This window comes from Triticum dicoccoides, chromosome 7B (assembly GCF_002162155.2).
Source record: "Triticum dicoccoides isolate Atlit2015 ecotype Zavitan chromosome 7B, WEW_v2.0, whole genome shotgun sequence".
NCBI classification, from domain to species: Eukaryota; Viridiplantae; Streptophyta; class Magnoliopsida; order Poales; family Poaceae; genus Triticum; species Triticum dicoccoides.
This window is the reverse complement of record NC_041393.1, coordinates 527,035,526-527,059,388: the sequence shown is the minus strand read 5'-3', so window position 1 is coordinate 527,059,388 and position 23,863 is coordinate 527,035,526. Positions and strand designations below refer to the sequence as shown.

At 44.8% G+C, this 23,863-nt stretch overlaps 1 protein-coding gene across 1 annotated transcript; it reads left to right on the top strand.

Annotated features, from left to right (window-relative positions):
* Positions 1 to 19,376: 19,376 nt before the first annotated feature.
* Positions 19,377 to 22,721, top strand: LOC119339068 (serine hydroxymethyltransferase 4-like). The gene is made up of 4 exons (XM_037611244.1): positions 19,377 to 19,916; positions 20,899 to 21,289; positions 21,369 to 21,515; positions 22,579 to 22,721. The coding sequence occupies exons 1-4, from the start codon at positions 19,377 to 19,379 to the stop codon at positions 22,719 to 22,721; spliced, it is 1,221 nt and encodes a 406-aa protein (XP_037467141.1).
* Positions 22,722 to 23,863: the final 1,142 nt, after the last annotated feature.

Here is a 23,863-nt window from a genome sequence, read left to right as displayed (position 1 = left end):
CGCAGACTGCCTGATGATCAGACACATTCTCCACAGTATGGTGCAAAGTGATCCATCTCTGAATATACTCTCTGAGAGTCTCATTGGTCTTCTGCACGCAGACTTGCAACTCCGTCAGTCCAGCCGGTCGTTTGCAAGTTCCTTCAAACGTTCTGATGAACACTCGGGATAGGTCTTCCCAAGTGTAAATGCTGCTAGGAGGTAATTGAGTCAACCATGCCCTGGCAGAACCTTCCAGCATGAGGGGCAAATGCTTCATGGCCACCTCGTCGTTCCCACCACCAATCTGAACCGCCACTCGGTAGTCCTCAAGCCAAGTTTCAGGCTTAGACTCACCAGTGAACTTGCTGACTCCTGTTGCCAACCTGAAATTGGGAGGGATAACTGCGGCTCTGATAGCTCTGCTGAAACATTCAGGACCAGAAACATGCACTCGACTGCTTGTGGGAGCATCTCTGTCGAGTCCACCTCGATGGGCTCTGTTCCCGTCGACCAAACCTTGCACGATAATGGATCGCGCGTTGAAGCCTGGTTCTCTGGGGTCGACTGGAACTCTTCGCCCCGCACTGAGCTGACGTCTGTCATCTTGTTGCCGAGGAGCGTAAGACCCACCCCTCGGAGGGGAATTGGGCACTCGACGCCTATCATCTCGGTCGAGTCGGTCACCATATTGGTCTCGCCGATTCTCGCGCCCTTCACGCCGCGGAGGCGATCTGGGACTGTGAGCCGACTGAACCGTATTCGCAGCGACGGATCGACTGTGAATTCTGTTGCGCGACTGCGACACGGCCGAATTCTGATCTCCTGCTGCCCGGAGCAGATCCCTGATCTGCATCAAGCCTCTGCCAGCTTCCGACTGAGAGGGCTGGATGGACTCTGCTATACGGGTCGCAGCCGCCAAATTCTGGATTGGCGTTCGATATACCTGAGTCGGCGGGAAGAGTTGACGTCGACTGGTGTCGGGAACTCGTTGCCGCGCGCGCTCGTCGAGTGCTCGCTGAAGACTCTCCAGTCGAGTGCGTTCGGCCAAATTGGCCAAACGTGCCTCCTCCAAGGCGCGAGCCTCGGGGGTTTCTCCTGCGATGGGAGTACGCGGGACATCCACGTTCCTGCGGCGAAGTTCTTCTCTTTGCAGAGAGTCGAGTGGCTCGGGCTGGTACTCTTCGTGGTCTCGCGCGGGGTCGCCTCCGTCGCCTGCTCCACCATCACGGGCGAAGCCAGGGGGACTACGGGGCCCGTCGACCATCAGGATTTCCGCCGCTGGATCATTGCTATCGCACTCGGATGCGGTCTCTACGGAGCCAGTCGACAGATCGAACAGGCCGTAGAGAGATTCGTCGGGCTCGATTGCCGCAACTTGGGTGGTGGCCGTCTGGCGAGCCACCGCGTGCCTCACCCACCGCTGAATCCTCGACCGGCCCGAGCGCTTGCGCTGGCGGAAGACCGGGAGGGTGGCCGATGGGGGAGTCGACCGATACGGGGTCGACGGTTGCCGCAGCAGAACGCCGCGGACACATGCGCAAAAATGCGTCGCACCGCGGACGGGGAGCGCATCAACGTCGAGTGGAGCCTCCTGGAGCCAGGCGGAGTCGTCGGCGATGAAGGTGAGAGCGCCGAGACGAATCTCTCGACCCTCGACCAAAACTCCAGCAGCCACCATGATGAAAGTACTCGGAAGAATCACAACTTCTCCACAAAATTGCTAAAACACCTGCCCCACGGTGGGCGCCAACTGTCGTGGTTCTAAGTCTGACAGTAGAGTGGGGGTAGGTATATAGAGGCAAGGTCCTAGCTATGGAGAGGTTGTAAACACAAGGGATGTACGAGTTCAGGCCCTTCTCGGAGGAAGTAAAAGCCCTACGTCTCGGAGCCCGGAGGCGGTCGAGTGGATTATGTGTATATGAGTTACAGGGTGCCGAACCCTTCTGCCTGTGGAGGGGGGTGGCTTATATAGAGTGCGCCAGGACCCCTGCCAGCCCATGTAATGAAGGGTTTAAGGGACATTAAGTCCGGGGCGTTACTGGTAACGTCCCACATAAAGTGTCTTAACTACCATAAAGTCTACATAACTACAGGCCGTTGCAGTGCAGAGTGCCTTTTGACCTCCTGGTAGTCGAGTGAGTCTTCGTGGTCGAGTCCTTCAAGTCGGTCGAGTGAGTCCCTCGTTGGTCGACTGGAAGGTGATCTCTTCTAAGGGTGTCCTTGGGTAGGGTACTTAAATCAGGTCTGTGACCCTACCCTAGGTACATGACCCCATCAGGCGCCGCCCCCCTCTCCTTGTCCTATTCGGACTAGGGGGGAGGGGGTGCGGCCTAGCTCTTGCCTCCTCTCTTCCTCTCCACTAGGACCCATGTAGGCACATTAAGCCTCCGGGGGGTTCTGATAACCTCCCGGTACTCCGGTAAAATCCCGATTTCACCCAGAACACTTCCGATATCCAAATATAGGCTTCCAATATATCAATCTTCATGTCTCGACCATTTCAAGACTCCTCGTCATGTCCGTAATCACATCCGGGACTCCGAACAAACTTCGGTACATCAAAACTCATAAACTCATAATATAATTGTCATCGAAACCTTAAGCGTGCGGACCCTATGGGTTCGAGAACTATGTAGACATGACCTAGAACTGTTTCCGGTCAATAACCAATAGCGGAACCTAGATGATCATATTGGCTCCTACATATTCTACGAAGATCTTTATCGGTCAAACCGCATAACAACATACGTTGTTCCCTTTGTCATCGGTATGTTACTTGCCCGAGATTCGATCGTCGGTATCTCAATACCTAGTTCAATCTCGTTACCGGCAAGTCTCTTTACTCGTTACATAATGCATCATTCCATAACTAACTCATTAGCTACATTGCTTGCAAGGCTTACAGTGATGTGCATTACCAGGAGGGCCCAGAGATACCTCTCCGACAATCGGAGTGACAAAAACCTAATCTCGAAATACGCCAACTCAACATGTACCTTTGGTGACACCTGTAGAGCTCCTTTATAATCACCCAATTACATTGTGACATTTTGTAGCACACAAAGTGTTCCTCCGGTAAACGGGAGTTGCATAATCTCATAGTTATAGGAACTTGTATAAGTCATGAAGAAAGCAATAGCAACGTACTAAACGATCAAGTGCTAAGCTAACGGAATGGGTCAAGTCAATCACATCATTCTCCTAATGATGTGATCCCGTTAATCAAATGACAACACATGTCTATGGTTAGGAAACATAACCATCTTTGATTAATGAGCTAGTCAAGTAGAGGCATACTAGTGACATTTAGTTTGTCTATGTATTCACACATGTATCATGTTTCCGGTTAATACAATTCTAGCATGAATAATAAACATTTATCATGAAATGAGGAAATAAATAATAACTTTATTATTGCCTCTAGGGCATATTTCCTTCAACCAGCTAGGTAACTCAGTAAATAGCTTGTCTGGGAGGTTTATCTATCGTAGGACTTTCATCCTGGAGGTTTTGATGGTAAATGGATCAAGATTTACTGCAGTTGCTTCACAACTGACCAAAATGGTCCAGAAACTAGATCATGGTGGTGCACTCACATGGAGTTATGGAATGGGATGAAACTTGGCAAATCCTCATGATATGGACATATAAAGATGCTGTAAAAAGCTCAGGCCAAATGGACAAGCCAAAATGGCACTTGCTTCACAAACATCATTTCTGTCCAGAAACTTGGAATGATTATTGTGATCAAATGGATCAATGAAATGATGCCAAATTGGGTGGAGAGATGTTTTATGGGTAGAATAATGATCTGGTAATTTATCAGGATTTTTGAAGCAATACAAAATGCACTTGCTTCACAACCTGAAAATATTGCCAAAATCAAATATTTGCTCCTGTGCTCACATAGATGATTGGATGGGGCGTCAAATGGGTGGAGGGGATTAATATGATCACATTAAGGAGTGTCCAAAAGTTCAACTCATTTGGGTACTCCTAGCTAATAGTTCCTCCACAAAGTCTTTTGTCTGCCAGAAACTTTGAAAAATCACTGAGGAATGGCTAGGCAAATAAAGTTGAACTTGTGCATGAGGCAATTATTTGGACATATAAACATGACCAAAAAGGTGGGGAGCCACTAGGAAAAATATAAATGACACTTCCTTCTCAAAGTGCCATTCAGGGTAGAAAGGAAGAATAATTATTGGGAAATTATTTTTGAACATGGAAATGAAAAGTTTTGCCATATTTGATCAATATATGACCCAAAAAATTTATGAGAATTATTTGGAAATTTTCGGAGTGATGGAAATATAGGTTGCTTCACAACCTAGGGCAATCTGAGTTATTCCTTTAATAGAAAAGGAATATTCTCAATAAAAAGAATATTGGGATTTGGGCTAGGATGGAAATGAGAGGGTCTAGGGAAGGATTTGGGAATGACAAGCCACTCTGGAAGCAAAGAAGAGGGCATCTTCTTCAGTTTCCAGACCGCAAAGCCGCAAAAAAGAAAAACTCAGGCAAAAACCTCGGAAAAACAAAAGAAAAAGAAAGGGCCAAAAATCAGGCTGTCACAGAATGTTTAGATCCAAATGATTCAAAATGAAAGTTCATATTGACATAATAAATAGTAATACTTCAATCATACTAACTAAGCAATCATGTCTTCTCAAAATAACATGGCTAAAGAAAGTTCATCCCTACAAAATCATATAGTTTGGTCATGCTTCCATTTTCGTCACACAAGAATGTTGTCATCTTGCACACCCTCGATGACAAGCCAAGCAATTGTTTCATACTTTAGTAATATCAAACCTTTTTCAACTTTCACGCAATACATGAGCGTGAGCCATGGATATAGCACTATGGGTGGAATAGAATATGATGATGGAGGTTGTGTGGAGAAGACAAAAAGGAAGAAAGTCTCATGTTAACGAGGCTAATCAACGGGCTATGGAGATGCCCATCAATTGATGTCAACAATGAGGATTAGGGATTGCCATGCAATGGATGCACTAGAGCTCAACAAAAGAAACTAAGTGGGTGTGCATCCAACTTGCTTGCTCACGAAGACCTAGGGCATTTGAGGAAGCCCATCGTAGGAATATACAAGCCAAGTTCTATTATGAAAAATTTCCACTAGTATATGAAAGTGACAACATAAAAGGCTTTCTATATGAAGAACATGGTGCTACTTTGAAGCACAAGTGTGGAAAAGGATAGTAACATTGCCACCTCTTTTTTTTATATATATTTTTTGGGCCTTTCTTTTTTTCTTTTCGGCCTTTCCTTTTTTTTGGGGGGGGGGGAATGCTCTAATAATGATGATCATCACACTTCTATTTATTTACAACTCATGAATTACAACTCAAAACCAGAACAAGATATGACTCTATATGAATGCCTCCGGCGGTGTACCGGGATGGGCAATGAATCAAGAGTGATATGTATGAAAAATTATGCATGGTGGCTTTGCCACAAATACGATGTCAACTACATGATCATGCAAGGCAATATGACAATGATGATGCGTGTCATGATGATGAACGAAACGGTGGAAAGTTGCATGGCAATATATCTCAGAATGGCTATGGAAATGCCATAATAGGTAGGTATGGTGGCTGTTTTGAGGAAGATATAAGGAGGTTTACGTGTGATAGGTAGGTATGGTGGCTGTTTGGATGCACCGATGAAGTTTGCACCAACTCTCAAGGTGAGAAAGGGCAATGCACGGTACCGAAGAGGCTAGCAATGATGGAAGGGTAAGAGTGCGTATAATCCATGGACTCAACATTAGTCATAAAGAACTCATATACTTATTGAAAAAATCTACAAGTCATCAAAAACAAAGCAGTACGCGCATGCTCCTAGGGGGATAGATTGGTAGGAAAAGACCATCGCTCGTCCCCGACCGCCACTCATAAGGATGACAATCTAAGAACACCTCATATTTCAAATTTGTTACACAACGGCTACCATACGTGCATGCTACAGGACTTGCCAACTTCAACACAAGAATTCTTTAAATTCATAATTACCCAACTAGCATGACTCTAATATCACCACCTCCATATCTCAAAATAATTATCAAGTATCAAATTGATCATAGCATCCAATTCACTTCCTATGATAGTTTTTATTATACCCAACTTGGATGCCCATCATTCTAGGACCAATTTTATAACCATAGCAAATACCATGCTGTTCTAAAAGACTCTTAAAATAATATAAGTGAAGCATGAGAGATCAACAATTTCCTCAAAATTAAGCCACTGCCGTGCTCTAAAAGTTATAACTGAAGTACTAGAGCAAAACTATCTAGCTCAAAAGATATAAGTGAAGCACATAGAGTATTCTAATAAATTCTAATCAAGTGGGCTTGTCCCAAAAGGTGTGTATAGTAAGGATGACTGTGGTAAACTAAAAATCAAAGACTAATATCATACAAGATGCTCCAAGCAAAACACATATCATGTGGCGAATAAAAAATATAGCTCCAAGTAAGGTTACCGATAGACGAAGAGAAAGAGGGGATGCTTTCTGGGGCATCCCCAAGCTTAGGATTTTGGTTATCCTTGAATATCTTGGTGTGCCATGGGCATCCCTAAGCTTAGGCTCTTGCCACTCCTTATTCCATAGTCCATCAAATCTTTACCCAAAACTTGAAAACTTCACAACACAAAACTCAACAGGAAATCTCATAAGCTCCGTTAGTGCAAGAAAGAAAAACCACCACATAAGGTACTGTAATGAACTCATTCTTAATTTATATTGGTGTTAAACCTACTGTATTCAACTTCTCTATGGTTCATACCCTACATACTAGCCATAGATGCATCAAAATAAGCAAACAACACACGAAAAACAGAATCTGTCAAAAACAGAACAATCTGTAGAAATCTGTAACTCTTGAATACTTCCGGAGCTTTAAAAATCCTACCAAAATAGGAAGTCCTGGCAAATTTGTCTTTTGATCTACAGAAAAAATAATCAACACAAAAGAACGTTTATGTGAATTACTAAAATTATTTTCGTGCGCACAAAGTTTCTGTTTTCAGCAGAATCAAATTAACTATCACCGTAGGTTATCCTATAGGTTCTACTTGGCACAAACACTAATTGAAACGTGAAAACACATCTAAACAGAAGTTAAATGAAATATTTATTACTAAACAGAAGCAAAAATAAAAATAAAATTGGGTTGCCTCCCAACTAGCGCTATTATTTAACGCCCCAAGCTAGGCATAAAAGCGAGGATAGATCTAGGTAGTGCCATCTTTGGCACTCAATTCATAAGTAGCTCGCATGATAGATTCATAAGGTAATTTGACTTTCTTTCTTGGAAAGTGCTCCATGCCTTTCCTTAATGTAAATTGGAATCTAATATTCCATTTCTTTATATCAATAATTGCACCAATCGTTCTAAGGAAAGGTCTACCAAAAATAATAGGACAAGAAAGATTGCAATCTATGTCGAGAACGATAAAATCTATAGGCACATAATTCCTATTTGCAACAATAAGAACATCATTGATCCTTCCCATAGGTTTCTTAATGGTGGAATCCGCAAGGTGCAAATTTAAAGAGCAACCATCAAGATCATGGAAACCTAGAATATCACATAAAGTTTTCGGAATTGTGGAAACACTACTACCCAAATCACACAAAGCATAGCACTCATGATCTTTAATTTTAATATTTATAGTAGGTTCCCACTCATCATAAAGTTTTCTAGGTATAGAAACTTCCAAATTAAGTTTTTCATCATAAGATTGCATCAAGGCATCAACAATATGTTTGGTAAAAGCTTTATTTTGACTATAAGCATGAGGAGAATTCAACACGGACTGCAACAAGGAAATACAATCTACTAAAGAACAATTATCATAATTAAATTCCTTGAAATCCAAGATAGTGGGTTCAATGCTATTTAAAGTCTTGACCTCTCCAATCCCACTTTTACCAAATTTAGCTTCAAGATCTAAAAACTCTGAATCATTGGGACACCTTTTAACTAAAGTTGACTCATCTTCAGTCCCATCATTATTAAGATTCATATTGCAAAACAAAGATTTAATAGGGGACACATCAATAACTTTTAGATCTTCATCATTATTTTCCCCTAACCCTTCTGGTTTGACAGCCATCTTATTGACCAAGGTGGACTGCTTATCGAAAATTTGGGCTATTGATTTTTCAAGACGAGTAATTTGGGAGTTCAAACCATAAAACTCCTTAGACATATCATCAAGCTCTTTGTTCATATACTCCATAAAGCTTTTTTGTTCTTTAAGTTCTTTTGTAAAGAAACTATTATGCTCAAATTGTAAAGTCATAAAACTTCTAATGTTCAATTCAATCTCTTCCAACCTTCTAAGATGAAGGTCGGTGCTCTTAGGCAAAGCCATGAGGGCAAATAGGCACACAAGAAGACAAGCGAAAGAGAGAGGAGATAGGGAAAGAGAGGGCAAATAAAACGGTAAGGGTGAAGTGGGGAGAGGAAAACGAGAGGCAAATGGCAAATAATGTAATGCGAGGGAGATGAATTTGTGATGGGTACTTGGTATGTCTTGACTTGAGCGAAGACCTCCCCGACAACGGCGCCAGAAATCGCACGTCGGCGGGAGGTCGAATCTTGACTTGACTTGGTGGAAGCCTCAACGGCAATGGCGCTAGAAATCCTTCTTGCTACGTCTTGAGCTTGCGTTGGTTTTCCTTGAAGAGGAAAGGGTGATGCAGCAAAGTAGCGTAAGTATTTCCATCAGTTTTTGAGAACCAAGGTACCAATCCAGTAGGAGGCTCCTCAGAAGTCCCACACACCTACACAAACAAACAAGAACCCCGCAACCAACGCAATAAAGGGGTTGTCAATCCCTTCACGACCACTTGCAAAAGTGAGATCTGATAGAGATAATATGATAAGATAAATATATTTTTGGTGTTTTATGATATAGATTGGAAAAGTAAAGATGCAAATAAAAGTAGATGGTAAACTTATACGCTAAAAGATAGACCCGGGGCCATAGGTTTCACTAGTGGCTTCTCTCAAGATAGCATAAGTATTACGGTGGGTGAACAAATTACTGTCGATCAATTGATAGAAAAGCGAATAATTATGAGATTATCTAGGCATGATCATGTATATAGGCATCACGTCCGTGATAAGTAGACCGACTCCTGCCTGCATCTACTACTATTACTCCACACATCGACCGCTATCCAGCATGCATCTAGAGTATTAAGTTCATAAAGAATGGAGTAACGCATTAAGAAAGATGACATGATGTAGAGGGATAAACTCATGCAATATGATATAAACCCCATCTTTTTATCCTCGATGGCAACAATGCAATACGTGCCTTGCTGCCCTTGCTGTCACTCGGAAAGGACACCGCCAGATTGAACCCAAAGCTAAGCACTTCTCCCATTGCAAGAAAGATCAATCTAGTAGGCCAAACCAAACTGATAATTCGAAGAGACTTGCAAAGATAACTTAATCACACATAAAAGAATTCAGAGGAGATTCAAATATTTCTCATAGATAAACTTGATCATAAACCCACAATTCAACGGAACTCGACAAACACACTGCAAAAAGAGTTACATCGAATAGATCTGCAAGACGATTGAGGAGAACTTTGTATTGAGATTCAAAGAGAGAGAAGAAGCCATCTAGCTAATAACTATGGACCCGAGGGTCTGTGGTAAACTACTCACAACTCATCGGAAGGGCCTTGGAGATGATGTAGAGGCCCTCCATGGTCGATTCCCCCTCCGGCAGAGCGCCAACGAAGGCTCCAAGATGGGATCTCGTGGATACAGAAGGTTATGGCGGTGGAAATAGTTTTTCGTGGTGCTCCTCGATGGTTTCAAGGTACGTGGGTATATATAGGAGGAAGAAGTAGGTCGGTGAATGCTCGAGGGGCCCACGAGGGTGGGGGGCGCGCCGGGCACCCTCATGGCCGCCTCCTCTGTTGCTTGACGTCCACTCCAAGTCCCCTAGATCATGTTTGTTCCAAAAAGATCGCTTCTGAAGGTTTCATTCCGTTTAGACTCCGTTTGATATTCCTTTTCTTCGAAACGCTGAAATAGGTAAAAAAAACAGCAATTCGGGCTGAGCCTCCGGTTAGTAGGTTAGTCCCGAAAATGATATAAAAGTGTAAAGTAAAGCCCATAAACATCCAAAACGGGTAATATAATAGCATGGAACAATCAAAAATTATAGATACGTTGGAGACGTATAAGGTACCTGCATAGAAATCTCTGCTCCTCGGGAGGCCACCTAGGGAGGCCGCTCCTTTGGGAGGTCTTGACATCATCCGCCTCGCGAGGCTTGGCCCCTCGCGAGGCTCTTGTCTTGATGATCTTGTAAATGGGTCGTACCAGGCCGTCGAAGGAGCCATGCCATGGGCCACAGGTAGGCAAGTCTGGGTACCCTGGTTCCCAGAACGCCAACAGTAGCTCCCGGGCCCAAGGCTCGCTCGAACTTGGCTTCGAGGCGAAGCCGGGAAAGGGCGAAGCACCCGGAGCCCCAGTCGCCTGCGGGCCAGTCTGACACGTGGCGCTTGACGGGACGTGGGCGTCTCCACTTCCCCATGCCGCCTCGACAACTGCCCAGGCTGACAAAAGACTAGCGCCCACTACCGAGCCATCATTGTTGTCCCTTTGCCTTGCTCCAGATCCCCTTCTCCCAGCCAAGATTTCCTCCAGATCTGGTCACTCTCCTCCCCTTTCTTGCTCCTCCTCGATCACCACAGCCGAATATTAGCTACACCCAATGCTCAAATATGATCATAGTGCCCCTTAGTTGGTTCTTTATAAGAGAAGATGGAGACTCAAATTCAAAATAAAAATTTCATAAGTAAAAGAAAGGCCCTTCGCGGAGGGAAGTAGGGATTTGTTGAGGTGCCAGAGCTCAAAACTTAAATTAAGACATAAAAAATATTTTTGAGAGGCATACTTTTCCCACCAACGAAAACGACTTAGAGCTCTCAACACTTTCCATGCTCGATACATAGGCGGTTCCCAAACAGAAAATAAAGTTAATTCCTTTTTCCACCATTACTTTCACTTTCCATGGCTACCCGAATCCACGGTTGCCCTCCATACCAACACTTTCCAAGGTATTTATTATTTGATAACATAAAGTAATTCATTTTTCATTTCGGGACTGGGCAACCCTAATACCTTGTCGTACTCTCGTGCAATGACAAGTGAATAAACACTCATCATGAGAATAATAGATCTAGCATGGAAAATATGGGCCACCCTTCACCGCCTCGCGAGCGGTAGAGCACACAAAAGAGAAATTTATTTTGAAAATTAGAGATGGCACATGCAGATTTGCTTAGAACGACATGGAAATACCGCATATAGGTAGTATAGTGGACTCATAAGGCAAAAACTGATTTAAAGGGTTTTGGATGCACAAGTAGTGATCATACTTAGTGCAAAATAAAGGCTAGCAAAAATATTGAGAAGCGACCAACCAAAAAGCAAAAATATCGTACCCAAGCATTAAGCATAAGTAACACCGAATAATGCACCATAAGTAGGATATAAATTTCATTGCATAACTATTGACTTTCGTGCTTGCATAGGGAATCACAAACCTTAACATCAATATTCTAACTAAAGCACAATTACTCATCAACATGACTCACATATCATATCGTCATATCTCAAAACCATTACTAAGAATAAAGTTTATTTTGTCCAATGATCTTCATGAAAGTTTTTATTAGGTCCTCCTTGGATATCTGTCACTTTGGGATTATTTTCATATGTTGCTTTTGATAAGCTCAAATAAATTTAAGTGAAGAACATGAGCATAATTTTTCTTTCTCTCAAAATAATCTAAGTGAAACAAGACAGAATTTATAAAAAAATTACTAACTCTGAAATAAATCTAAGTGAAGCATGAGAGCATTTCTTCAAAAATAACAAAGTACACCGTGCTCAAAAAGATATAGGTGTAGTACTAGAGCAAATCCATGGCTCTAAAAATTTAAGTGAAGCATAGGACCAAGCATAGCATAATTTTTGGCTCTCTCAAAAAGGTGTGTTCAGCAAGGATTCAACACTTAGAAAACAAAGAAAACAAGCAAAGACTCATATCATACAAGACGCTCCAAGCAAAACTCATAATATGTGACGAATAAAAATATAGATTCAAGTAAAATACCGATGGTTGTTAGAAGAAAGCGGGGATGCCACTCGGGGCATCCCCAAGCTTAGTTGCTTGCTACTTCTTTAATATTATCTTGGGCACCCCAAGCTTAGCCTTTTGCTAATCCTTATTCCTTCAATCATCGTAAGATCATCCAAAACTTGAAAACTTCAATCACACAAAACTCAACAAAACCTTTGTGAGATCCGTTAGTATAAGAAAGCAAACCACTATTATATGTATGTTGCAAACCTATTTATATTTTGTTTTTTGCATTATATCTACTGTAGTACAACTTTTCTATGGCAAAAACTCATCAAAGAAAACCATAGAATCATCAAAACAAGCACACAACACAAAGAAAACAGAATCTGTCAAAAACAGAACAGTCTGTAGCAATCTGGATATTTAGAATACTTTTGTAACTTCAAAAATCTTGCGAAATTAGGAAAACCGGGGAAATTTGTATATTAATCTTATGCAGAAAGAATCTACTCAAAAACACGTTTCTGTGATTTCTGAAAATTATTTTCGTGAGTGCATAAGTTTCTGTTTTTCAGCAAGATCAAATCAACTTTCACCCAAATCAACCCAAAGGCCTTGCTTGGCACAAACACTAACTTAAACCACAAAAACACATTTAACCAGAGTTATAATTGGTATTTTATTGAAAACAACAAGGAAACCAAAAAACAAAAAGATACAAGTTGGGTTGCCTTCCAACGAGCGCTATCGTTTTACGCCCCTAGCTAGGCATTACGCATAAGATCTAAGTTTTGTCATCTTTGTTTCTAGATCCATAGGATTCCCTCATGATTGATTTATATGGTGGCCTAATTATTATTCTAGGGAAGTGTTTCATTCCCTTCTTTAGTGGAAATTGAAATTTAATATTGCCTTCTTTAATATCAATCACGGCACCAATAGTACGTAAAAACGGTCTACCAAGAATATTGGACAAGACGGGTTGCAATCAATATCAAGAACAATAAAATCTATGGGCACATAATTCCTATTTGCAAGAATAAGAACATAATTAATTCTTCCCATAAACTTTTTAATATTACAATCCGCTAACTGCAACTCGTTGTAGAAGCGTTGGAGTAGCTGAAGATGCTTGCTACAGAAATTGCTCCTCACGAGTCAACCGGATCCTGAGGCCCGGGAGGCTCTGGGGGTACGGTGGGCTCGCGAGGGTCCGGCAACTCATGTGCCAGGACCACCTGGCGCCTAGCCTCGTGAACCGCTATCGGATTCAGGGCTCCGCAGACCCAAGGAAGGTTCGAACTCTGGGGCGTCTGCGAAGAACTCAACCTCTCCAGCCAACCAATTCGTGGTTCTCACGGCTTAGATCGATGAACAGGAAAGGAAAGAGACACGACCCTACTCCTGCTTTTGGGTGGATTAGCCTCGCGAGGGGCTGAGGATGAACTAGTACAGGGGAAGAACAACCTCAGGAGGCATGTTCTTGTGTGGATGTGAGCTAGTGAGGGTTTTGGTTGGATCCCGGATCCTCTCTCCCTCCTATGGTGGTGACTAAGCTATATTTATAGTGGCCTTGGCATTCTTCCTCCGAACAAAGGCGGGAAGGGATCCCATAGTGGCCAATTTTGAACGGGGACAAGTAGTACATCCTATCCTAACAAAAGGTAGTCTTCGTTAGCAAAGCTTCTGGTCGTGACGCTGCGGTGGGCTCCGTGATGACATCCGTCCTGCCGTCCTGGCAGTCTTGGTCTTGTTGGACGGGAATGGAAACCTTTAGCTAATTCCTCGGGACTCCACGCCTGCGCTTGCCTCCTTAGCACCAAAGAGGAAACTTAATGCTCTGCTCCCGCTGGCGCCCGCCTGGCCTTGGTCGTCATGGCTTGCGTCACCCAAACCTCATGAGATGGGCGCTTGCATAGGAATGTTCACTCCTCAGGAGCCAGCCTAGGGAGGCCTCTTCCTCCGGAGGTCTTGGCGTCGTCCGCCTCGCCAAGCCTGGCCCTTCGTGAGGGTCTTGTCTTGTCGATGCTGAAGATGGGCCATTCCAGGCCATCAATGGAGCCACGTCGTGGGCCACAGGACGGCAAGTCTGGGTACTCTGGTTTCCAGACCACCGACAGTAGCCCTCGTGCCCAAGGCGCGCTCGAACTTGGCTTCGAGGTGAAACCAAAGGGAAAGGGCGAAGCCCCGGGGGCTCCAATTGCCTGCGGGCCAAGTCGACGCATGGTGCTTGATGGGACGTCGGCGTCTCCACTTCCCCACGCTACCTCGGCAACCGTCTGACTTGACAAGTGCCTATTGCATGCAGAAAAACCATCATTACTCGAGATCGTGGGAGGCCAGCGGTTGGCCTCCTCCGATTATAAATGGGAGAGGGGGCGGAGCCCCCTTCTCATGTCCCTCTTCTCGATGCTTGCTCCTCCTTCTTCCTCCTTGACTCGCCGCCTTGTCGAAGCGTCCATGGCGCCACCAAAGAAGTTTTCCACCACGGAAAAGGGGAAGGCCCCCAAGGAGGTGCCAGGCTCACCGCCTCCTAAGAGAGGCCACGGACGCCCCCGCAACTACGTCGCGACTCCAGTGGTGGCCCCTCGGGACGCGGGCGCACCCCTTCAAGGGCCGCCGTCGCCTCAGGTATCAGTGGCGGTGCTTCCTCCCACGGTGGGAGATGCCATGGAAGGGGCGGCCCCGGCAACGGGAGGAGGCGTGTGGCGGTCGCCCAGCCACCGCGGCCATGCTCTCACTCAGCCGACGCATCCACGGAATTCGTCGTGTGGTCGGAGAGGCCCATGGGCATCTGGTTCCAGCTTTCACGTTTCTTCGCGGGCGCGCTACCGGACGTGGGGCCTGGCGGCCTCTGGCTGCAGGCCGACGACTACTGTAACAAGGCCTCATGGGTAGAGGTTGAGGTCACCGCCGTCGGCAACGTGTTCCTGAAAAGCGTGTGGCAGTCATTCGCCCGCGTGCGGGGCCTACAAGGGAGATGCACCCTCCACTTCAGGTACGACGGCGTCGCGACTCTGTATATGAGGGTGTTCGGGGAAGATGGCCGGCGTGCGGGGTGCTGCCCGGAAAGCGACAGCGACGATGGTGACGATGATGACAACGGCGGCCGAAGGGGCGACACCATTGCTGGTGGTGAGCTTGCCCTTGGCGACGGTCGTGTTGCCTCTAGCAACGGCGGCTCCTTCTCCGGGGAGAGCACTAGCGATAGCGACTACGACGAGTCGCCGCATCATCGGGCTCGGACTGGGGAGGGAAACGAGTCGCGTCACTGCCATGCCCCGGTGAAGCAGGAGGAGGACTCCGACTGAGCCCGAGCGCTGCTGGAACCGGGCCTCGAGAGTTGCCGTAGCCGTGCGGCTTGCTTTTGTTTCTTCCCCTTGCATTGAATAAAGGTAGAAGGCCCTGTCAGGGCATGTAATGAACCATGGCGCTTACGCCATTATGTCAACATTTCCATGTTGCATTGCGATACCCGCGTCACCGCTGAGTGTGGTTGGGGCAACTTATCTTGATATTCTTGTGGTGTACCCCCGTGCCGCGAGAGCATGCCTGTCCAGGGCTCGGATTCCCTACATGCGGCGAGAGCGTGCCTTGCCGCGAGGATACTCAAAAGTCGCTGAGCCTCAGGAGGCACCCTGCAGCTGTAGGATTAGGAACCCTCCGGAGGCGTCATTCCCGTGAGCTTGTTTGAGAGCGTCACATGAGGAAGAAGACGCCAAAAGGCTAGGGTACTGAGGCTTTAGCGAGGTGTGTTCATGGGCGGGCCCAAGCGCACACACCTGCCCAGCCCCCGTGCGGGGGGGGGGGTGCGTGGAGGAGCGATGGGCAACTGCCACCCCCCTGATGCAAGACCTAGAAGAATGAACGATGCGAGGATAAGAAATTTCCCAACCCTAAAAAAAGGAGACACGAAAGAACTTGAAATTCCACTCAAGAAGTTGTAAACCAGCTACAGAAAGCAAGCAAAAGAACAACCGCGTCCGGCACCGACACTAGTCTTCTTGTCTTCCCTCCAGCGTAGAGCATGGGGTCTCCACTAGGACATGGGTGGGAGCCCCCGTGAGGCCCAAGGGTGGCGCTCAGGAGACTCCGGGGCGTGTACAACCACTACAAGAAATATGTCAATTAGTGACCTTCTGTCAGTGAACCTGGAAGATGGTCATAGATCTATGACCATTTGAGACCAATTGGTCAAAAGCTGTCCGGGGGGCTCCAAACCCTAAACCATTGCGACCATTTTGGTCAGAAAGGTCGTAATTTCCTTACACGAAATGGTCATAAAGCAAACAGTGCTGATCCGCTGCCTTATTTCTAGTTGTTAACGACCAATATAGATGGTCATAGCCTTGTAGATTATGGTAGGTTGTGATGAATAGGCGCCATCTCATCAGTTTTGCCTATGTGTCATGTCCATGTGTCAAATTTTTCCCTAGGTTGTGAAGCAACCTATATTTCTGTTATTCCAAAAATTCCCAAAAAAATCTCATAAATTGTTTGGATCATATGTTCATCAAATATGTCAAAAACCTTCCTTGCCTAGTTCAAAAATAACTCAACAATATTGATTTTCCTATTTTGTTCAAAGCAGCACTTTGTGAAGGAAGTGTTATTTATATATTCTTGATTTCCCTAAAAATTTGTGAAGACATTCTTCTTAGTATATGATCATTCTCAGCCAAAACTCATGCCCATTGGCCATGTGCATTTCCCGTACCGCTAATCAAACACTTGGCTGCTAATTCATGTTTGAGCATAGTTCGGTCTCCTCATGAGAATCTTATGTTATAATTTTCTTCCTAGCACCTACCTGGGGAGTGACCAACTCACTAGACATGCCTAGGCCGCCCAAAACGAACGACAACGCCACGGTCACGCGGTGACCACGCGGCGGGCATGCGAGCTTATGCGCTCTAGAGTTGGGGCCCTCGGCCACCGTCCAAACCTCGATGTCTCGCCATCAAACCATGTATTTTTGATTAAATAGATACTTATTTACCTAGAAATGATTTTTGGAAAAAATAAAGAGCAAACTATGAGACACCTGCAGTTCAAATTTGACCCGCTTCCAACTGAATCAGCGGGAATTTGTCTTTTTCACCAGAGTTGGATCAAAACTTTTGACACCCAACGATTTTGTCAATTGTGCATTATATATGTCCTAGTATTTTATAAAATTGATTAGGTACAATTTTGCAACAAATATATGGTAGGTCCTTCACAAAAAAACTCATTTTGGGCACTCGAAAAAATGGAAAATGTATTTTTCGTCCAAAGAAAATGAAAACTCCCTTAGGCAACATTGTTTGTCATTCCAAGATGCACCCTTGTGCACGATATAAGGTCATTTGAACAAACTATGCCATGAATGTGGCGATGAGATTGATCATTTGGCTTGAAAGCCATGAATCTTCACACATTATAGCTCATTTCCGAGAACACTTTTTTAAAATAATTACCATATTACAATTTTATTATTTTTCCAGGAAACTTGGTCACATATAATGACACAATGCGGAGGTTTTCCAATTTTTTGATTTTTTTTGAATTTTTTATGCCCGTTTCAAAATGCGGTCAAAACGGTGGGCTTGACCGTTCCTAGCTAGTGGTTGAATCTTGGAATTTTTTTGGTGTTTCTCTGATTAAATAGATACTTATTTACCTAGAAATTATTTTTGGAAAAATAATGAGAAAATTATGAGGCACCTGCAGCTCAAATTTGACCCGCTTCCAACTGAATCAGCCAAAATTTGTCTTTTTCACCAGAGGTGGATCAAAACTTTTGACACCCAACCATTTTGTTAATTGTGCATTATATATGTCCTAGTATTTTATAAAATTGATTAGGTACAATTTTGCAACAAATATATGGTAGGTCCTTCACAAAAAAACTCATTTTGGGCACTCGAAAAAAATGGAAAATGTATTTTTCGTCCAAAGAAAATGAAAACTCCCTTAGGCAACATTGTTTGTCATTCCAAGATGCACCCTTGTGCATGATATGAGGTCATTTGAACACACTATGCCATGAATGTGGCGATGAGATTGATCATTTGACTTGAAAGCCATGAATCTTCACACATGATAGCTCATTTCCGAGAACACTTTTTTAAAATAATTACCGTATTACAAGTTTATTATTTTTCCTGGAATCTTGGCCACATATAATGACACAATGCAGAGGTTTTCCAATTTTTTGATTTTTTTGAATTTTTTATGCCCGTTTCAAAATGCGGTTAAAACGGCGGGCTTCACCGTTCCTAGCTAGTGGTTGAATCTTTGAATCTTATTTACCTAGAAATGATTTTTGAAAAAAATAAAGAGCAAATTATGAGGCACCTGCAGCTCAAATTTGACTCGCTTCCAGCTGAAACGGCGGAATTTTGTCTTTTTCACCAGAGGTGTATAAAAACTTTTTACAACCAACCATTTTGTCAATTGAACATTAAATATGGCCTAATATATTATAAAAATGATCTGCTCCCATTTTGCAACAAATATATGATAGGCCATTTAAAAAAACTCAATTTAGGCACTCGAAAAATAGAAAATGAATTTTTTGACCAATTTAGATGGTCATAACGTCGTACTGTATTCTGATTGGTCCGTGGACGCATCACGCGAATCATGCATCGAACACCATAGGATGATCGTGGATCCAACGACAGTCATCAGCCCTTCCACACCATCCCCGAAACCCTAGCTCTGCCCTGTGGTAATTTTACATCCACCCCCCCCCCCGCCTCCTTTCTTTCCCTCGCTCTCTTCTCGTCCTCTCCCCTTCCAGATCCGCCCTCGCCGCCACCCGCCCCTCCCCTTGCTCTCCTCGATCCAGATCGCTCCTCCCCTCCAGCATTACGGCGCCCCGAAGCGTGCATGCTCGCCGCGTACTCGACGAGAGGATAGCGCTCCCCACCTCTTCTCCACCTCGCGCCTCGCAGTCGTCACTCCCCGCCTCCTACGATGGTCGCCACGGCAAAGATCCCGCAGCGGCAGCTCTTCATTGTTGGCGACTGGCGCGTGCCCGCGCTCGGCCGCCGCCTCCCCGTCATCAACCCCACCACCGAGGCCTCCATCGGTCTGTGCCAGATCCATCCATCCTGCTTTCTCTCTGCTTTCCGTTCGCCCATGCCGTTGGGTGCTCATCAATAGGTTTGCGCATGCGAGATCCCGGCGGGCACCTCGGAGGACGTGGACGCGGCGGTGGCGACTTCCACTCCCGACTTCCCTGACCGGACCGATGGCAAAGCTGCAGCTGAACCACATCGTGCGGGAGACCGGCGACGTGCGGGGCCTGGCCTCCTTCTACGAGGAGGTGCTGGGCTTCGACGAGATTGAGAACCTCTGCCACGACCGCGCCCTCGCCGCCTTCCACCTCGACGCCGCCTCCTGGGGCGTCAACGTGCAGCCCTACTCCGGCTCGCCCGCCAACTTCGCCGCATACACCGCGCTCCTCAACCCACACGACCAGATCATGGGGCTCGACCTCCCCTCAGGCGGCCACCTCACCCACGGCTACTACACCGCCGGCGGCAAGAAGATCTCTGGCACCTCCATCTACTTCGAGAGCCTGCCCTACAAGGTCAGCGCCGCAAATGGCTACATCGACTACGACAAGCTCGAGGAGAAGGCCATGGACTTCCGCCCCAAGATCATCATCTGCGGAGGCAGCGCCTACCCCAGGGACTGGGACTATGCCAGGCTCAGGGCCATCGCCGACAAGGTCGGGGCCATACTCCTCTGCAACATGGCGCACATCAGCGGACTGGTCGCCGCGCAGGTATAATCACCACGAACTCATCTCGACTAGTTACATTCAGAAATTGAATCTTCGCTTTAAGATTCCTCTTTTATGTCATGCGATCTGGTTGTTGGGATGTTAGTGGTAGGTACCTGGTTGTTGAGCTTTCTAATTGTATATGATTGTCTTTCAGCTGTGTGCATCTATTAGATCTGTGCATCTTTCATAAGTGGTTGTGCTGGGTTGTTCTGAACTGGAAAACACTCTGTTTACCTGGAATGTTGCTATTAGATCCCATCTAAGTGAGTAGCACTTTGGTATTCGTTGCATAAATGTGTATTAAAACATTGTGTAGTAATTTCAGACAAATACAAGATTGAAGAATCAACAACAGTTTTTTTCCCTGATAGAACATGCAACAATCTGGAGTTCATACTTAAGTGAAATTGTTTATTTTAAATAGTAGCAGTAATAATAATAATTGTTAATCTTTGTTTTGGTGTAAACATTTGAGCACATTGTTTGGAAATAATCAATTGTGTTTTTGCACTAATTAACCTATGGAATGACTGCTCTTATACTATCCTTTCATCAAACATATGACAAGCGGTCCTGACTTGACATATGGCATGGTATAAATATAATGTGCTACTTGCCTCAATTGCCTACACATTTTTCATATATTGAGCGCTCAGCTGTCTGCTAGGGTGGCTGATGTGCATATTCCTTCTGTACTGTACATAGTCAGGGGAACCACTTGTTTGACTGTATTTTTCTCATGTTCTTCTAAACTCTGCTTTCCTATAAGCGAAGGACAATACTTCTATAAGTGTAGTCATCAAAAATGCATACAACGTACCATGGAATTGAAAAGAATGTCCTATTAATTTTTATAAAATCCTGATCATCTTTCTTTAGGTGTTTCAGCCATACTGCAATAGGTTGAAGATTAAAGAGTGTATGAATGTCGATGTAATCCTATAGTTTCTGAGATGCTTACTGTTTCCTTTCTTTTATGTAGGAAGCTGCAAATCCTTTTGAGTTCTGTGATGTGGTTACCACTACAACACACAAGTCTCTCCGGGGACCGAGGGCTGGTATGATCTTCTACAGGAAAGGCCCTAAGCCTGCGAAGAAGGGCCAGCCTGAGGGTGTTGTGTATGACTATGAGGACAAGATCAACTTTGCGGTGTTCCCATCCCTCCAGGGCGGTCCTCACAACCACCAGATTGCTGCCCTTGCAGTTTCCCTGAAGCAAACTTTGACTCCTGGATTCAAGGCCTACGCAAAGCAGGTCAAGGCCAACGCTGTTGCCATTGGAAAATATCTCATGAGCAAGGGTTACAAGATGGTGACTGATGGAACTGACAACCATCTTGTTCTATGGGATCTCCGCCCTCTTGGCTTGACTGGTATGCCAAGTTTATTTGTATTAGTTGATTTTCTAGCAGTCCTATTATCACTTGTTCTAATATTAGCTTATTTCTGCAGGAAACAATGTTGAAAAGATGTGTGACCTTTGTAGCATTACATTGAACAAGAATGCCGTCTTCAGTGACAGCAGTGCATTGTCCCCGGGTGGTGTCCGCATTGGTAAGGATCACTCCCTCTGCTTTAATGTTTTAATTACATATGCTGGTACTGCAAGCCAAAAAAAATCATTACTACCTCCATTTGAAATAGATGAGTTTCTAGAATGCGTGCAGTCAAACTTCTCATTCATTTTATTGGTTATTAGAATATTTCCATATTCGCAATTTGTAATTAATGAATGGAGGCTGTACTGCTTACTTCATTTTCATGTTGCATACATTTCTATGTGAGCAATCAGGGTCATTGTGACTTATTATTCACCACTGTTGACATGGTAATATTTCTCTGAAATAAAACAAGTACACGGTGCAAACTAAATTACTATTGACACTTTATTCGGGAATTGGAAGCAAACTCACCCCGACTTGTTACATTCAGAAATTGGATCTTTGCTTTAAGATTCCTCTTTTATGCGATGCGATCTGGTTGTTGGGATCTTAGTAGTAGGTACCTGGTTGTTGAGTTGTGTAGTTGTATTTGATTGTCTTTTAGCTGTGTGCATCTATCAGATCTGTGCGTATTTCATAAGTTGTTGGTGCTGGGTTGTTCTGAACTGGAAAACACTCTGTTTACCTGGAATGTTGCTATTAGATCCCATCTAAGTGAGTAGCACTTTGGTATTCGTTGCATAAATCTGTATTAAAACATTGTGTAGTAATTTCAGACAAATACAAGATTGAAGAATTAACAGCAGTTTTTTTCCCTGATAGAACATGCAACAATCTGGAGTTCATACTTCAATGAAATTGTTTGTTGTAAATAGTAGTAGTAATAATAATAATTGTTAATCTTTGTATTTGCTACAGAGTAAATATCACCTTTGGGCATGAAATTAACATTCCAGTAGCTTAAATGGAGTAGCTTAAAATTAACTGAAACCATTTGTGCTTGGAGTGATTAAAATTAAGTTGTGCCAAATTGTTGCTGCTGCTGTCATATCGATTCTTCTGTAATCTCTGTTGTTGCCTCTGTCAAACTGATGCTATGAACAAACACCAAGGAATACGTCAAACTGCTGTTGTTTATGATGTCGTTATTGACCTGCTGTTAATGTTGTTATTGACCGGTTGTTGATGCTGTTGTTGACCTGTTGTTGATGCTGTTTCAGGAGAAGAAGGACCTGCTATTGATTCCCGCAGGATGAGCCCACAACCGCCCCTGGATCGATGCTGCTGGAAACGCCCCTGGATCGCTGCTGCTGCTGGACCTGACCTGGGCGCGTGGAGGAGAAGCATGCGCGTCTGGGTGTAGGAGGAGCAGGGCCTGGAGCGCCTGGGCGGAGGAGCAGCGGAGGAAGACGATGATGGGGATTTGAAATCCCCACCTGGTTGGAAGGATTTCCCCACCTGGTAACGATGTAATTTCGTGCGTTTTCACCTGGTCGGAAGGATTTCCCCACGGTTGAATACCTGATTTATACTGCCATGATTGTAAAGTACTTTGGTTGCCGTTTAATTTTTTTTGTGTTATTGGCTCTGTTTGAATCAAGTTATTTGTTGTTGCGCAAATAGAGAACTGACGTGCGGCACCAAAACAGCACACTTGGGTCCCATTTCACTAGTGGGTCCTTTAAAATGGGAAAGAGACAAAACAAAACTGACAAGTGGGACCTAATTGGATGACCTGACTAGTGGGACCTGGTTCAAAATGGATTGTAAAAAGGCTGAGGCCCAAATAAGAAATGGCAGCCAAAAGGCTAAAGGCCTAGAAATCAAAGGCTGAATTGTTGGGCCAGACCCATGTAGCTAATAAAAGCACAGGAAAAAAATACATTAAAAAGGCCGAATTGTTGGGTTAGTCCCGTGTAGAAAACCGAATTGGACCGGGCTGATTCTTGTGCCACATCAGCTTGCCACGCTGGATGCCTACGTGGCCTGGGGAGGCTGCTAGTGACCAAAACAGTATAGTAGGCATATTTTGGTCATAAACGTCTATGACCATTCCAGAAGAAAGGTCAAAAATGTCAATTTACAACGGCCAGCTTTTGACCTTCTGGTTTTGGTCACAAAAAGGTCACAAATAGAAAACTATGACCATTCAGTGACCAATAGTGGTGGTCACAAGTTGACATATTTCTTGTGGTGAACCCCAACTCGTTATTACATGAGAGTGTCACGAGCGGAGATCTTCACAGGCGCATGGCCATGGTCATGGGTAGAATTTCTGGAGGTGCTGGATGTTCCAGGCATTTTGGATGGGGACCCCGTCGCGCATCTCCAGGCGTGCGGTGCCAGGCCTGGAGACAAGGGCGATCCTTAGCGGACCCTCCCACATGGGCGAGAGCTTGTGAAGCCCCTCTCTGGAGAGTACCCGCCTCAGGACGAGGTCACCCACCTCGAGGGTCCTGGAGCGGACTCTATGGCAGTGATACCACCGCAGTGTCTGCTGGTACC